General features: G+C 42.8%; 1 protein-coding gene across 5 annotated transcripts in view; it reads right to left on the bottom strand.

Moving 5' to 3' along the window:
• The window catches only part of abl2 (c-abl oncogene 2, non-receptor tyrosine kinase), a 102,958-nt gene extending 87,429 nt beyond the window's left edge, over nt 1-15,529 (bottom strand). For all 5 annotated transcript variants that reach the window (XM_060830286.1, XM_060830288.1, XM_060830289.1 and 2 more), the window contains exon 1: nt 14,974-15,529. In XM_060830286.1, coding sequence (XP_060686269.1) covers nt 14,974-15,145 — 172 coding nt within the window. In that variant the 5' untranslated portion in view covers nt 15,146-15,529. The remainder of the gene's footprint in view (nt 1-14,973) is intronic.
• Between the last annotated feature and the right edge of the window lie 787 nt (nt 15,530-16,316).

Here is a 16,316-nt window from a genome sequence, read left to right as displayed (position 1 = left end):
CTTTTCACTGGAAGCTAGGAAGTTGACGGATGATCTTATTGAGGTTTATGAGGGGCTTAGATAAGGTGAATGACAAATATCTTTCCCCGAAGGGTGAGGCAGTTCGAAACTATTTTTAAGGTGAGAAGAGCAAGATTTGAAAAGGACATGAGGACAACTTATTTACACAGAGTGATTCGTTTGTGGAATGAGCTGCCAGAAAAAATGGTGGGTGCATGAACAGTTACAATGTTCAAAAAACATTGAATTGGTTCATAAATAGGAAAGGTTTGGAGGAAAATAGGCTGAACACAGGTAGGTGGGACTAGTTTAGTTTGGGAACTTGGTCGGCATGGACTGATTGGACCGAAGGGTCTGTTTCCCATGCTGTGTCACACTATGACTCTGATCAACTTGACTCATTGAGTCCCTACCAAATCAGGGCTGTAGATTCAACTTCATTCTCAGATTTCAGTACAATATCTCAAGTGGCATTTCATCTTTGGACTGAGGAATATTGCTTTTTCTTGAGGCCAAGATCTGAAACCAAAACTCACTTGTTTAGTTTGTACAAAAGCGTCATGGCAGTAGACAGGAGGATCTTCTTGATATTCTGGACAACATTTATTCACCCCTCAAACAACGCCAAAAAAATTCACTGAAAGACTACTTCATGGATACTTGGGGAGTTTAGCTCAGCACAATCTAGCTGCCAAGTTTGCCAACCACACCTTGCCTGCTTCAAAAGTAAACCGTTAGCTTTCAAGTACATTTGCATATCCTAAAAACTTACAAGATACTTTGTAAATGCAAGTCATTCTTGCTTGACACCAATTTTAATAATATAACAAATTCAGTCTTATTTAGCCTCAAGCTTGGAATAAGCAATAAGAGTTGAAGATAACAATTTTTACAGATTAGAGATTGAGGGGCAGCTATCATGTTTTTTTCTGAATTCACATACCTCAATCTCAATATCCATGTATGAGGTACAAACCATCAGTTGGAAGATTTGTGATAAAATATGCTGAATGTTCTTCTGCAACATGCCATGTTCCACGATCATTTCAACCTTCGTTTCAAGTGTCCACCTAGATCTTGAGTGCAAAGTTTGTTTCAAATCACTTGTTCTCATTGCTATTACAACATAAGACCAAGTCCAAAATACCAACTTTGGTTTCCTCTTGGTTATGTGTCTTTGGCTACCAAACATTTTCAGATCAAAAAATCTGGAAACACTGTTTCATCATGTTGCAATAATGACAAACTACTCAAGTATCACAAACATTTTATGAAATCTGTCCAGCCTTTTTATGTCATTGTCTCATTCAATACTCCAATCCATGGATGTCTAAGTAACTCTTCAGGATTTTATGCCTGCAAAAAGGCTGCAAATGAAGCTTTTCAATAAAGTATCATTTGATCCATGTAAAGCACACTCAAATTATAATGTTCTCTAATGAATCATTCATGTGACTTTGTATGAATGTTTCAAATGCAATTTGACCTTCGACAAACCAAAAAGCTCATTTTTGTTGTTACTGCACAGACTACCCTACTACTCCCTCCCAGACTACCTCCCTCCCATCCTTTCCCATAAAATGCATAATTTGTCTAGAAGTACAGGGTTCAAACTTGGATAAATCACAACTGATACACATTTTATGCCTTAATCTCTCTGACATTATACTAAAAATTCATAAACAGCTTAGATATTAAAAGGCAGTCCAACCATGACAATAACATTCAAATATCACTAGTTAAATCCACAAATTTCTTAGACATCAAGATTTTATTAAAAAGGAGGAATTAAACTAAGACATTCTTCGTTTGTTTGCTTTAGTGTGGAAATTACAATTATGGTGCTGATATCATATTACAGGAGAAAAGGCCTACCAGTGTGAAGAAAACAGTCTGTAACATGCCATCCTATGGGAATGATACGTGCGAGGCTAGTTTCTATTGAAATTTCCTAGGGAAAATACAGGCAACACAATGCAATTTCAAACAAAACCCAAATTTGCTACGATTATCAGCCCCATGCTTCAGGGGAATCAAAAATCAAGTCAAACACTGTAATCAAGTTAAATTTGAAAGTTAAGGCTGAAGCTTACGTTCATATTTCTGTTGAGATTTAAGTATTTCTCTCAGTATCTAACTCACTTTGGGCAGAAATTAACAAAGGGACAATCTCTAATGTGAAAAAATTATTTTCTTCAATTTAAAGTTCATATAATTTGAGACAAGTTGGATTAAAACAATTGCTAATCTCACTCAGAAAAGGCACAAGTAGGTTTGTCCAAGAGTGGGAAATGTAAAAACAATGCTATTATTGAATGGACTCAAAAGTTCACTGCTGAGGTAGACTGGTGATTGCCTTAGCTTACTGTACTAGGTGCAAATCACAATTTTTGTGTTTTAAAAATTTGTTCATGTGATGTGGACATCATCGATCAAGCTAGCATTTTATTGCCCATCCCAATTAATTTAGGAATGGTGATGGGACCCACTTCCTTGAACTGCAGCAGTCCTTGAAGCATCGATATATCTACAATGCTTTCAACCAGAGTGTTAACCCATGACGGTGAAGGAACAACCAGGATGGATGTGAAAGATAGCTACTGCGTCAGAGATGAAAGGAATGAATGTTGATGGTGGTGGGCAGTGAATTGAGCTCTTTTCTCCCTCAGTGTTCTTGGTGGTGCACTCAACCAAAATGTGGACTGTATTCTATCACAATTAGTGATATTATCATGAGACTATTAATCCAGAAACCCAGGTAATATTCTGTGAATCATATTTCAAATCCCAGCATGGAAATGAATTAAATAAAAAGGAAATCTGGGATGAAGGGTCTAATGAGGAGCATGAAACAGTTGTCAATTGTCAGAAACCAATCTGGTTTACTAATGTCCTTTAGGGAAGGAAATTTGCCATCCTTACCCAGTCTGGCCTCCATGCGACTCCAGACCCAGAGCAATGTGGTTGACTCTCAACTGTCCCGTAGGCAATTTGAATCACTGAATCACAGAACCCCTGCAGTTATAGCCCATCAAGTCCACACCAATCCTTTAACAAAATCCCATCCAGATCCATCGGTCTACCCTATCCCAACAATCCTGCATTTCCCACAGCTAATCCAGCTAGCCTGCGTATCTTTGGGCTGTGGGAGGAGAGCCAAGCACCTGAAGAACCACATGCAGACATGGAGAATTCCACACAGAAGTCATCCAAGGGTGTAATCGAACCAGAGTCGAGGTACTATCAAGGAGTGGAAGAGGGCATTGATCTCACACACGGCTGGGTTGACTTGGACCTTAAAGTCATCATTCATCATCACTGTGCCATCTGTTCTTTAAGGTCAGAATGATGGCATTCACTGCTGGTTACTGGTTCTAACACTCAGATTCACCAGCCGTTACAATTCCACCTCTACTGGAGGCCAAAAGGTAGATGGTACCGGATGTACCTTCAGACTCCCAGGATGAGCCACTGGCTTCAACTGCAATTTAATTTCAACTCCTTTCATTTCCTCCAGGGATGCTATGAAGACATCTTTGTCCTTGCCCAGGATTTCTTGCAAATTTATGTTTGAGTCTGCCAGCAATTAACCAAGTCCCTGGTCAATTTTTATAACTGGAAGCATCCGAATAAGGCAGGGTATTGCCCTTTTACTAAGTAAAGTGGCAATTCTGTGCAATGGTCCCTTAACTGTACTTTGACCAGCAAATAACCCTTCAGTTGCACCACTTGTTCTGCATATGTCATCATCTTGGCAGGATTCAATGGACTCACCCAAAAGACTGATCCAGCCATCAAGGAAACCACTGTGCCCATATGCACTTCCACTTTTAAGTGTCTTCCCCTCTACTTGGGAAGAACCCAGAAATGATCAATTTCATCCTATACCAACAATACGCTTAAGTGAAACTCTTGACATCGGATTCTTCCAGACTGACTCCCTGTCTACTCACTGGCTGGTGCATGTACTCAATATCCTACCCCTCAGGGTTGTTTCTGTCTGATTCCCCTTCTCCAATTTGGGTTGGACCCAGCAATTTCAGGCATTATGATCCCCTCGCTTAAGCTGTAGTACTGGGCTGCGAGCACAACGCATTGACTCCTTGCAGCAACTCTTGCTACATCAGCAATATTCTGTGGTTGGTACCACAATCTGTCAAGTTTCCACTATTTGATGCAGTCAGGCATTGTCACTCAACTATATTGCCTTGCTTATGGTCAAATCCATCAACAAGTTAACAATTTTGAAAGTTGTTTTGAAATTCAAATCTCTCCTTTTTACTGGTTTCCATTGGAAGTCTTCATGTTGGCGCTCAGAAACCAAACCCTCCTGCAAAACACATTGGAGGAACCCTCCAAATTCACAATGTTCTGCTAGCCTCTTTAAAATGACCACCAACTGGGCAGTGCACTCTCCAGTTTGTAAAAATGAAAACATTCCACAATCAGTAGGTTGGGTGTGAAATACTTTCCCAACACTTCACATGACTCTTGGAAGTTCACCGGAGATTTCTCTGGCTGTTCCAAACTCCTTAGAATTGCGAAGGTCTTTCTCCTGATGGTACTTAAGAAAACAGGCACTATGATATCCTCAGCGAATATGCTCACCATTAAAAATTAATCAAGTGTTCCAATTTTCTGACTCTTCTTCAAATTGGTCCAATTACCCCAAATTGGCTTGCCATTTTGTTTTCCATCCACCAGACAGTTTTCCCACTACTCAGATCTAGTAGCCATTTGTGGTCCAAGTCTGCTTGAAGTCTCCCACATTAGTCCCTCCCTCACTGGCTGTACTAACTACCATTTCTCGCTGGCATCATTGCACCCCTCGTGACCACTCTCTGTGGTGACTTCATTAGCTTGTGGGGCATACGCTCTTCTTCCGCCATTGGCTCAAACTGCCACTCTCGGCCCACTCTCCAGTGAGTACTTTCTTTCCTGGCATTGAGCGTAACCTGAGTCCCCTCACAACCGCTTCCCTCAATGTGACCTCCTTATGCTACTTCCAAAATCCAGGCACCGTCTCCTTCGGACAATAAAAATAGCATTTGCACAAAATTTGTGAGCTGGATCCCATTCTTGCAGCTAGTTACGTTGGTGCTTTCTTTGCAACCAGGAATTACCCTGACTAATGCATCTAACACTATGGGCAATTTAGCCTGGCCAATCCACCTGACCTGCACATCTTTGGACTGTGGGAGGAATCCTACGCAGACATGGGGAGAATATCCAAACTCCACACAGATAGTCACCCAAGGCTGGAATCAAACCTGGATCTATGGTGCTGTGAGGCAGCAGTGCTAACCACTGAGCCACCGTGAAGTTCATATGCTGAAGCAACACTATCATAAAAGCAAGTCTGATGCTGTCCTTTATTATGAAAAAAATTGAACATAAAACTAAGGATGTGATATTTCAGTTATAATGTAATTAATAGGGCCATATCTTGAATATTGTATACTCAAATGTACTTTTGATTTCCTTATTTAACAAAGATGAAAATGAAACGGAGGCAGTTCAGAGGAGTTAAACATCTGCATTGAGCCTTACGAAGATCGGTTGAACAGGCTGGGCTCACTTCTGATCGAGTTCAGAAGAGTGCGGCGTGACCTGATTGAAGAGTACATGATCCCGAATTATCTTGGCAACATGGAAATGGAAAGGATGCTTCCTCTAATAAGGCAACCTAGAACAAGGTGACAATGTGTTAACATTAGGAGTTACCCTTTCAAAACAAAGAGAAGAATGTCTTTCTCACAAAGGGTTGAGAGACTTTGGAACTCATGGCCACAGAACATTGAAGAGGTAGAGAGTCATTAAATATTTTTCAGGCAGGGGTGGATAGGTAGTTGCAAGGCAGGGGAATCGAGTGATGTTTGGGATTGATGGAAAGATGGAATTCAAAACAGATCAGCCATGATCTCAGTGCTTGGCACAGCAGGCTCCAGAAGCTGAATTGTTTACTTGCGCCTCGATTTCATATTTTCTCTCCTTTGGAAGATGAGAATTTATACTTTGATAAGTATAAGATTCATATGGTTTCTTCAATAATGAGACACCACAGCAAATCACTAGCCCAAATGAACAGATTTTTATTTCATTTTTTTCAAATCAACCTGTTCAGAGATGTTATTAAACACCTCGGGAGAAGTTGGGAATTGAACCTAGGTCTGTTGACTCAGCAGCAAAGACACTACCATGATATCACAAGGCTCCTTCAACAGTTCTTCATAGAGACTTGTTTTAACCTGAAACAGTTTAGCTTGTTTCTGTCCTGTCTGAACCTAAATCAAGAGGATATGCATTCAAGCTGCAATTCAGGACTTGCATATATTATCTATGCTATTTAAGGTGGAGGTACCAACCTATCAGTGAGGTGTTAAACCGATGACCTGATGAACATAAAGGATCCTATACAATTATTACTCTAAAACGGTGACACAGTGGTTAGCACTGCTGCCTCAGCGCCAGAGACAATTCCCACCTCAGGCGACTGTGTGGAGTTGCACATTCTCCCTGTGTCTGCGTGGGTTTCCTTCGGGTGCTCGTTTCCTCCCACAGTCCAAAAATGCGTGGGTTAGGCGAATTGGCCACGCTAAATTGCCTGCAGTGTTAGGTGAAGGAGTAAATGTAGGGGAATGGGTCTGGGTGGGTGTGCTAAGGCGGGTCGGTGTGGACTTGTTGGACTGAAGGGCCTGTTTCCACACTAAGTAATCTAATCTAAACGCACAACCACCTGATGAAGGAACAGCACTCTGAAAGCTAGTGCTTCCAATTAAACCTGCTGGACTATAACCTGGTCTTGTGGGATTTTTAGCTTTGTACTCTAAATACAGGTTGACATCTTCTCTAAAATTCACTCCTCAACCATCATGAGCAGAACATATCATCTGGTCATTTATGTTCTGTTTACTCACAAAATATGAACAACTGCACTTCAAAATTAATCATTGGCCAATGAATTTGGAACAGAGGTAGGGTATGAAAGCTACAAAGTAAATATTAATTCTTTATTTTGTTTGAAAACAATTCCAAGCATATCACCACTTCCTAAATCAGAGACTTCTCAATCTTAGCATTGCCATTGGGAAGGAATTATGTCGCGCCTCAAAGCTTACTCACATGGAAGGAATACTACAGGGATCTAATTAAACACTTCTGTATCCCAGGCTGTGGTCCAGAAACCTGGCAACGTGATGTGTTTTTATGTTTTTGTTTCATTCATAGAACGTGGGTGTTGCTGGCATTTATAGCCCATCTTTCAGTCTTCTTGTAAAAAGACTTGAACCAAAAATTCTTAAACAACTAATGGCTTACAAGGCCGTTTCAGAGGGCGAATTAAATTGTATATACCTCCCCTTTTCCTGCACATATACACAGTCACATTATGCACCCAACACCTTGTTGTGTCAACCTAAGATGGACTGCTTCAAAACTGTCAACCATTCCAAAGGTTCATAGCTAAACATGTCTCAGTTATAGCCAACAGCTGAGGAAATCTATTTACTGCCCATGTAAAATAGAAAATCCTGAGCTGAAAATTTGGTTACACAGTTCTACACATACACAAACACTTTTGAAGTGATGAAGAGAAAAGCTTCCAGGATGCACAGAGACAAGGACAATAAAGCTACCCTGGCAGTTGAGTTACTACATAATCCACCATGGATACAAACAGGTTCAGACCGCGTTTAAGACTATTGAGGTAATATTAGATCCATATAACAACTGGAGGTGGCAGAAAGAAAAAACTGTAATTATCTAAGTTACCTCCACTGTTAAGTGAGAACATGGATGTTGTTCAAAGATGTCATTGGCTCTAACATCCACTCATTGGTGTTCAGAAAACAAATGGCACCCATTTAGGTTTGTGTAGACTTGCATAATTGTTTTTACGTGGGATCAGAGGCTTTGCCTCTAGTCGAGAAGGTGGAATAAGGGAATTTTAACAGCAAGGACATAATTACATTACACATTTGCTGTTCTTACACATTCACAGAGACTGGCTTATTCTTGGGCAACTGTACGATATCACTGCTTTAAGTCACTGTGAAATCAATGAACAGATGCAGATTATGAATTGCAATTGAGCACATGTCTGAAGATTTACATTTGTCATAGATTTAGCAATAAAATCCTCACTCATTAACAAAACTGAGCATAACCTATCTTAATTTACTAATTAGCAACCTGAAAATTTACAAGTGCGAAATACTAAATAATCGACAGGAGTTAATGCAGAGCTAAGCAAAATAATCTTAGAAAAATATGTCCCAGTTGGAGCAAACAAAAACCACATTCATCTAAAAATCAGGTCTATGCTTGTCACTATAAACTCAATTACATCATCCAAGTTAGAAGCACTTGGGTAGAGCTCATCCGGAGGCAATTTAAACTCATCAGTTTAAACCATCTGATCTAAGCTCCTCCTGCTAACCAACACCAAATACAGCAAATTGCTATTGGCATTTAGACAACTTGCTTCCACCTCTAACCCCACCCCACACTCTGCCAGATGATGCACATTGCCCAGTCATTTCACTGTAAACACGCATGCAAAATAGTTCTACCCAATTTGAACTGAAAACATGTTGATGGAAAAGCGCAGCAGGTCAGGCAGCATCCAAAGAGCAGGAGAATCGACGTTTCGGGCATCCTTCCAGCAACACATTTTCAGCTCTGATCTCCAGCATCTGCAGTCCTCACTCCCTACCCAATTTGAACCTTGTTTTCTGCAGAGTGCTGAACATGACCTAAAAATGTTTCAACATCAAGTTCATAACTCATGAGCTTTGCAATTGTCAGCTCTCTTGATCAATCAATAGCACCTTCTGAGAGAACGCATTCTTGTCACTTACTACAAATTCTATCAGCCAAAATCTGGAAACCCTAAATGCCTTTTGTGCCTCTCACTCAGAACTGTAAAGAGCCCCTCAAGCTACCATAATTGAAATCAGTGCCTTCAGGGTCTGCCCACTTCCAGCACTGTGCACCCAGGAGTGAGTGATGCTAGGATTCACCAGGACAAAGTGAGGACTGCAGATGCTGGAGATCAGAGTCAGGAATGTGGTGCTGGAAAAGCACAACAGGTCAGGCAGCATCTGAGAAGCAGGAGAACTGACATTTTGGGCATAAGCCCTTCACTTGGAATTGATTCACCAAGCCTACTTTCCTACACCATTATATACAAGTTATAAATATAGTCCACAACAAACTGAGCTTCTTCCAAATAAACTGTGGTTAGTTTTACCAGCATTGGTTTGCCTTGCCTCGCCTCATTGGTACCTGCATCAATCTACTCTCCATCAAGGAGAATTGGAAGCTAAAACCCAAGTCAAACAACTGAAATTTATCATTAGTATGCTTTAAATGTTTGCTTGAAAAACCCATCTTCCCATTACTCCCATCTCCCAGACCATACACAACCTCATCACCTCAGGGAGTTCTCTCTCCCACCCACAGCTTCCAACCTCAGTCTGGAAACCCTGCACCATCTGGTTCTACCTCCTACCCAAGATTACAAACCTGACTGCCCCGCCCGACCTATCGTCTCCGTCTGCTCCTGCCCCACCGAACTCATCTCCACATACCTTGATACTATCCTATTCCCCCGGTCCAGGAACTTCCCATGTACGTTGGGGACACCACCCATGCCCTCCACTTCCTCCAAGACTTTAGTTTCCCTGGCCCTCAACACCTCATCTTCACCATGGACATCCAGTCTCTATGGCAACTCTATGCGCCATGACGAAGGCTTCCAAGCTCTTAGTTTCTTCCTCTCCCGACGTCCCCATCAATACCCTTCCACTGACACTCTTGTTTGGCTGAACTGGTCCTCTCACTTTCAATAATTTCTCCTTTGAATCTTCCACATTCCTCCAGACCAAAGGGGTAGCCATGGGCACCCACATGGGTCCCAGCTATGCCAGTCTCCTCATCGGGTACATGGAACAGGCCATCTTCCGCAGCTACTCCGACACCATTCCCCACCTTTCTCTCTGCTACATTGATGACTGTATCGGTGACACCTTGTGCGCCCACAAGGATCAAGTTAATTAACACATCCCACCTTAACCTTAAGCTCACTTGGACCACCTCAGACACCTCCCTCCCCATCTCCATCAACGGTGACCAATTCAAAACAGACATCTTCTACAAACACACTGACCCCTACAGCTACCTGGACTAAACTGCCTCCCACCCTGCCTCCTGTAAAAATCCTATCCCTTACTCCCAATTCCTCCACATCCGCCACATCCTCTGTCCCAGGAGGACCAGTCCCACCACAGAACACACCAGATGGCCTCCTTCTTCAAAGACAGCAATTTTCCCTCCTCAAAGGAAGGCATCATCATGTGATGCCCTCCAGCGCATCTCATCCACTTCCCGCACCTCCTCCCTTAAATCCTACCCCTCCAACCGCAACAAGTACAGAATCCTCCTGGCTCTCACCTTCCACCTCACCATCCTCTGCCACATACAAACAGACCCCATCACCAGAGATATATTTCCCTCCACCTCATCTGCATTCCCTAAAGACCATTCCCTCCAGTACTCTCTTAACAGGTCCATGTTCCACCCTCCCCACCCCACCCCACCAACCCACCCTTCCCTCCCACCACCTTCCCCTGCAAGAACTGCAAAACCTGTCCCCACACCTCCATCCAAGACCCCAAAGGAGCCTTCCATGTACAGAGATTTACCTGCGCTTCCACACGTCATTTACTGTATCCGTTGCTCCTGATGTGGTTTTCTCTACATTGGGGAAACACAACGCCTACTTTTGCAGAACTCTTCAAAGAACATCTCGGGGACATATGTATGAAGCAACCCCATTGCCCCATGGCCAAACACTTCAACTCCCCCTCCCCCTCTCACTCCCATTCCGCCGAGGGCATGCAGGTGCTGGGCCTCCTCCATCATCAAACCCTAGCCACCGACACCTGGGGGAAAGAACACTTCATCTTCTGTCTTCGAATCCTCCAACCACACGGGATCAATGTGGATTGCATCAGTTTGCTCATCACTCTTCCCCCGCTCCCCCAACCTTATCCCAGATCCAACCTTCCAACTCAGCACCTCTACCTGTCCATCTTCCTTCCCATCTATCCGCTCCACCCTCCTCTCTGACCGATCATCATTACCCCCACCTTCATCAACTTATCGCACTCTCAGCTACCTTCCCCCAAGCTCCACCCCTCTCCCAATCATCTCTTCACCACCTTGACACACAACCCTCATTCCTGGTGAAGGGCCTTTTCACGAACTGTTGATACTCCTGCTCCTCAGATGCTACCTGACCTGCTGTGTTTTTCCAGCACCGCACTCTCGACTCCATTACTTTTGTTGACTTGTAAGTCTATTCCCCTTGACTCTTCTGTTCTGCATATTTCTATTGCTCTTTACAAGGATGAATCATGGTGGCAGTGAACCCTATCACAGTAACTTTCTCAGCAATCTTAACTAGAAGTACTACAACCATCTGCAATTTCTCCCTCCAAAGCACAAGATCAGAACTGCCTTTTTTCAAACTGATAGATCTGAACTTGAACAAACAATTTTCTATTCAAGAATCCAAATGCAGCAATCCAGTCATTGCGAAGCAAAGCAATCTTTTTCCAACAATCAATTTAAGTGGTTTAAAATGGCATAATAATAATCCATTCAAATATTTGCCTGCATCGCTTACTTGTTTCCATTCATTGACACTCATCACCTGCATTGAGTATGGTTTCCTGAAGACAAATGTAATGCTATGGACCAATAGTGTGGTAACGTGGTCTGCTCCTGAAACTGTCCTGAATATTTCCAAATTGAATTGCGACAGTTTTTATTCAAGCTTTTTTTCGCAAAAGAGAAGTCAGAGTGCATCTTGAAATGTACAGAAAAAACAACTGAATAGTCTGCCACTCAGCTCAGTACTAAACAAACCTTGTTCAACAAATGTACAAAAGACTCGCCAACAACATCATTGGGCAAGTTCATCTACATAGTTAACATCGGTTGCACCACTTGAGTATCATTCTTCTGCATTTTGAATACGATGTTTAATGAAGACATTACAAAGCTAATGGATTGTTGGAGCAAATGGTGGCTCATACTGAATCCAAACTGCATATGTGCATGCTAAATTACAAAAATTTAAACCTGCCGAACTTTACCAATTTCTGTTTTTGTATGTATTTACATGGATGACCAGAAAGTATAAAGGTGATAGCTATCCAACATATTGGGAATGACTCGAGATTGGACCTTGTCCACAGCAAATGTCACAAGAAAACTGCAGCAGTCAAAATCAGAAACATTCTACAAAACAAACTTCTTGTACCTACATAGGTTGCTAATGTCAGAACTTCCAAACCTCATCGCTTATATGACTATACTCTGCAGCAAATACTGAATGCCCGTTTCATCAAACACCCACATTACCGACACACGCACAAATGCAACAACACACATCATTACTGTAACCCTCTACACAACACCCATCCTCTGACTTCCTGTCTTTGACAACATAACTCTACCAAATATCCACCAACTGATGAAGGGTTGGCTGCAACCATCCATACTGTAACTCTTTAACCACTATGTGATGCTGACATATTCAACGGCATGCTTTCTATCTCAGTCCCCATATGTAGCAACCTTTCTGAGCAAGATCCATCAGCAAACATTTTAATCAACGGAAAGGAAATATGGCAAGTCACTAACCAGTTCCTTTCGTCAAGCGCCATCTGTCAAATCGTAGACTTTGAGCCACCAAGGCAAGACTGGTTCTTTCTGAAGCATTTCAGGGCCAATTGTACTGAGGGGTCAACACAAAGTTGTTTTGCACTTGTGTAGAATGACAAATAATGCTGCACATGATCAGAAATATCCTCTCTATAGTAGGGGCGGCACGGTGACTCAGTGGTTACACTGCTGCCTCACAGCACCAGGGACGTGGGTTCAATTCCTAACCCAGGCGATTGTCAGTGTGAAGTATGCACATTCCACCCGTGTCTGCGTGGGTTTCCTCTGGGTGCTCCGGTTTCCTCCCACAGTCCAAAGGTGTTAGGTTGAGTTAATTGGCCACGCTAAAATGCCCAGGGTAAACGTAGGGTAGTGGAATGGGTCTGAGTGGATTATCTTCGGAGGGTCGGTGTGGATTTGTTGGGCCAAATGGCTTGTTTTCATACTGTATGTAATCTAATGTAAATCAGCGGACTAGTAAACTTAAAATCAGCAAATGAGACAGCTAGCAATTGGCTTTGTGGATTTGTATTCACAAAATTGATGGAGATTTGCAAGCAAGGTTAGTTGACATTTATTGGGAGAAGAAGAAATGGGGGATAAAATCAGACTTAAGATATAAATTCCTAAATAAATTAGATGAAATACAGCAGCAAAAGATACTTATATACAAATATAAAATGCAATTCTGGATTGCTGTGATCCTACTTAGATCCATACTACTCTTTTATAACTGAAATGCTTATTAAATTGCAGTTCATTTGAAGCACAACCTTCTCGATTATACATTTAGCCAAGGCTAATTACAACATTGAAAAAGATATTGGATATCTCAGAGGATTCCTGAAAATAATAGTTACTGCAAGGAAAGTGGTCCTGCAAACCACAAACACCCACTGGATAGACTCAGTAAGACCCAGTAACATATAATTTAAGTACATCCACTTGGTCTTTCTCCAGAATCACAATGTCTGAATGCCTTAGCTCAGTTTCTCGGACAAACACAAGAAGCAGTTGCCCTTTTCAGGCTTCACATCTATTCTCAGTTCATCACATTCCGTAATTTCATTACACTATCAGGTGGATGGTAACTGTTCCACCTCAAAAGGTACACTCAGCTGCCCACAAGTGAACATTTAAAAACATTTACACCATGTAAAAACAAAAAAACTGGAATGCTCCTATCTCAATAATTCAAGGATGTTAACAAAATCTACAGAACGTGTATTGATTCCACACATTTTCACATCACACAATGTTCCAGAATACACAACCTAAAATTTGGCAGAAAGCCAAAAAAGAAATATTCAAAGGATGGTCATTAGTTTGATGCAAGAGGTCAATTATAAGGAACATGGTAATGTAATGGTGCATATATAAGCCAAATGATAATGCAGTTTTGAATGTAAAGTCAGACAGTTTAGGGAATGATCAGAAAGAATGCAGTGATTATAGTCAGAGACATTCAACAGCTCTGATCTCCAGCATCTGCAGTCCTCACTTTCTCCTAGAGACATTCAACAGGTCAGGAACACAGTGATGGGGCTGGATGCTATAGACAGTGAGCAGACAAATCACACAGAGACTTACAAATAAGGATAACCATTTTAAAATCCAGGTATTCTGTAAGTCTACATTCGAGTAGGTTAGTAAGCACGAAAGAACAGATCAATGAGAATGGGTCCAACATAAGTAGACTGGAATCGCCAAGTCTAGAAGTAACGGTGGCACATATGAGTTGATTCAGGGCAGAATTCCGCATTGCTAGTGATGGAACTGGGAGGCCTTGGTGATGGCAGGGTGGTGTGCGAATACCACTTTATAATACTGAAAATGTTACAGGGCAATCCGGACTACCATTTAAATCAATTCATTAAACCCGGACTTTCGGACGGCAGAAAATTGCACTGATTTGTAATCGTGTGCGCGTCCCAATAATAAACCCAAGTAAAATCGATGACTACCCAAAAGGTGCGACATGCAGCGTCTCAAATTTGGAAATAAAATAATTCTTTTCGTAACATGCACTGCGCTGATTTGGGGTTACTGCTATCACTTAGTGAGGTGAGCTACCGTAATGTTCGTGCGAGATGTTACCGCTCCTCACCAACCGACGAACAGCAAAGAGAGAAAGTCATGGAATTAAAAACAATGGAGAAAGGACGTGTCTATATTTGTGCTGCAGCTGAATGATTTGCTCCCGGTCCCCTCACACTTTGTACACACAGCAGCAAGTCTTACCATGGTGACTGAAGATGTTACAGGCGGCTTCGTTACTCCTGGCTGCTGTGTCTCGCCTCCTTGCCCCGTGCCCGGGCCTCGAAGTGCCAACCCTACCCCTGCCGGGCTGGACTGCCTCCCCCACCGCACCAACACCAGCAGCTCCGCCAACGCGGGCCTGCTGCTGCCCCATCCCCGGCCTTTCCAAGAGTGTCCGTCCCGAATCCCGGTCTTTCGGAGCCGTTTCCTTTACATCCTCACTCGCTGCGCTCTCCCACTCCTCGGCAGATTTATTGTGTCGCTCTGTGCTGTGCTATGCCCGGCGCGGCGCGGCCCGGCCCGGCTTCCTCTCCGCCTAATGTAGATTCACAGGTTAGGTTAGGGTCGCCACCCGGTCCCCTTCCCTCAGGCTGAGATGGGGTCGGGGTGGGGTGATTCTTAAAGCGAAGGCAAAGCACCGTCCTTTGCAGATACCGCAGGGGAAAGGGGCGGGCGATCACTCTTCCTCGGCTCTGGTACAGCAGCCGCTCACTTCCCACCAACTCCGCATCCGCCCCCGTCCCGCTGCCCCACTGCAAACGCCTGTGCCCCGAGCCACAACGAGGCGCTCTGCTTCACGGTCCTCCGAGGTGGTCCTCCAAGACTCTCCTCCGCCATTGGTCCTCCGAGGTGGTCCTCCAAGTGTCGTCACTGGTCCTCCGAGACTCTCCTCCGTCACTGGTCCTCCGAGATGGTCCTCCAAGTGTCGTCATTGGTCCTCCGAGATGGTCCTCCAAGACTCTCCCCGGCTGGATAGAAGCAGGTGTCAGTGCTTCAATTTGAGTTAACGACAAGAATGGATATTTCTGAATATGAGAGGACTGAATACAGCTCTGAGCTGATAACAACGTCCTGCTGCTAAATCTAAACGATCGAGTCGGAGAAGGGACACCTGAGTTTATGTGGCCTAACTTTTTCACCTGTGGTGAATTTACGGTTTTGAACAGCACATTTTACTTTCAAAATTTTGCATTACGTCCATCGTAGATGTGACACTTCAATGAGAATGAATTATTTCTCGATGAAATGGAAACCTATTTTCCTCTGTCGCATTATTGCGTCTCAAGAATAATTGGACGAACTTTACAAATAATTTTCTGGAATTCCAGTGACAGTTGCTATTTCGACAAAAATGGGATATCTTGAGTATTAACTGGCATCATGGAAAAAGCTGCCAAAAGGTACATTCCACCACGGCATTGTTTTTATTTCTGCTATTCATCCAGAAAACTAAGTGCCTTGAATGATGTGTTGAATGATCTAATTCTTCCATAGGATAAATGTATGAGATAAAGTAATGATCAAACCAAGATGCTGAAGATCTG

Source organism: Hemiscyllium ocellatum, chromosome 9 (genome assembly GCF_020745735.1).
Source record: "Hemiscyllium ocellatum isolate sHemOce1 chromosome 9, sHemOce1.pat.X.cur, whole genome shotgun sequence".
In the NCBI taxonomy this organism is placed as follows: Eukaryota; Metazoa; Chordata; class Chondrichthyes; order Orectolobiformes; family Hemiscylliidae; genus Hemiscyllium; species Hemiscyllium ocellatum.
The sequence above is the reverse complement of the archived record's forward strand: the minus strand, read 5'-3'. Positions and strand labels throughout refer to the sequence as shown.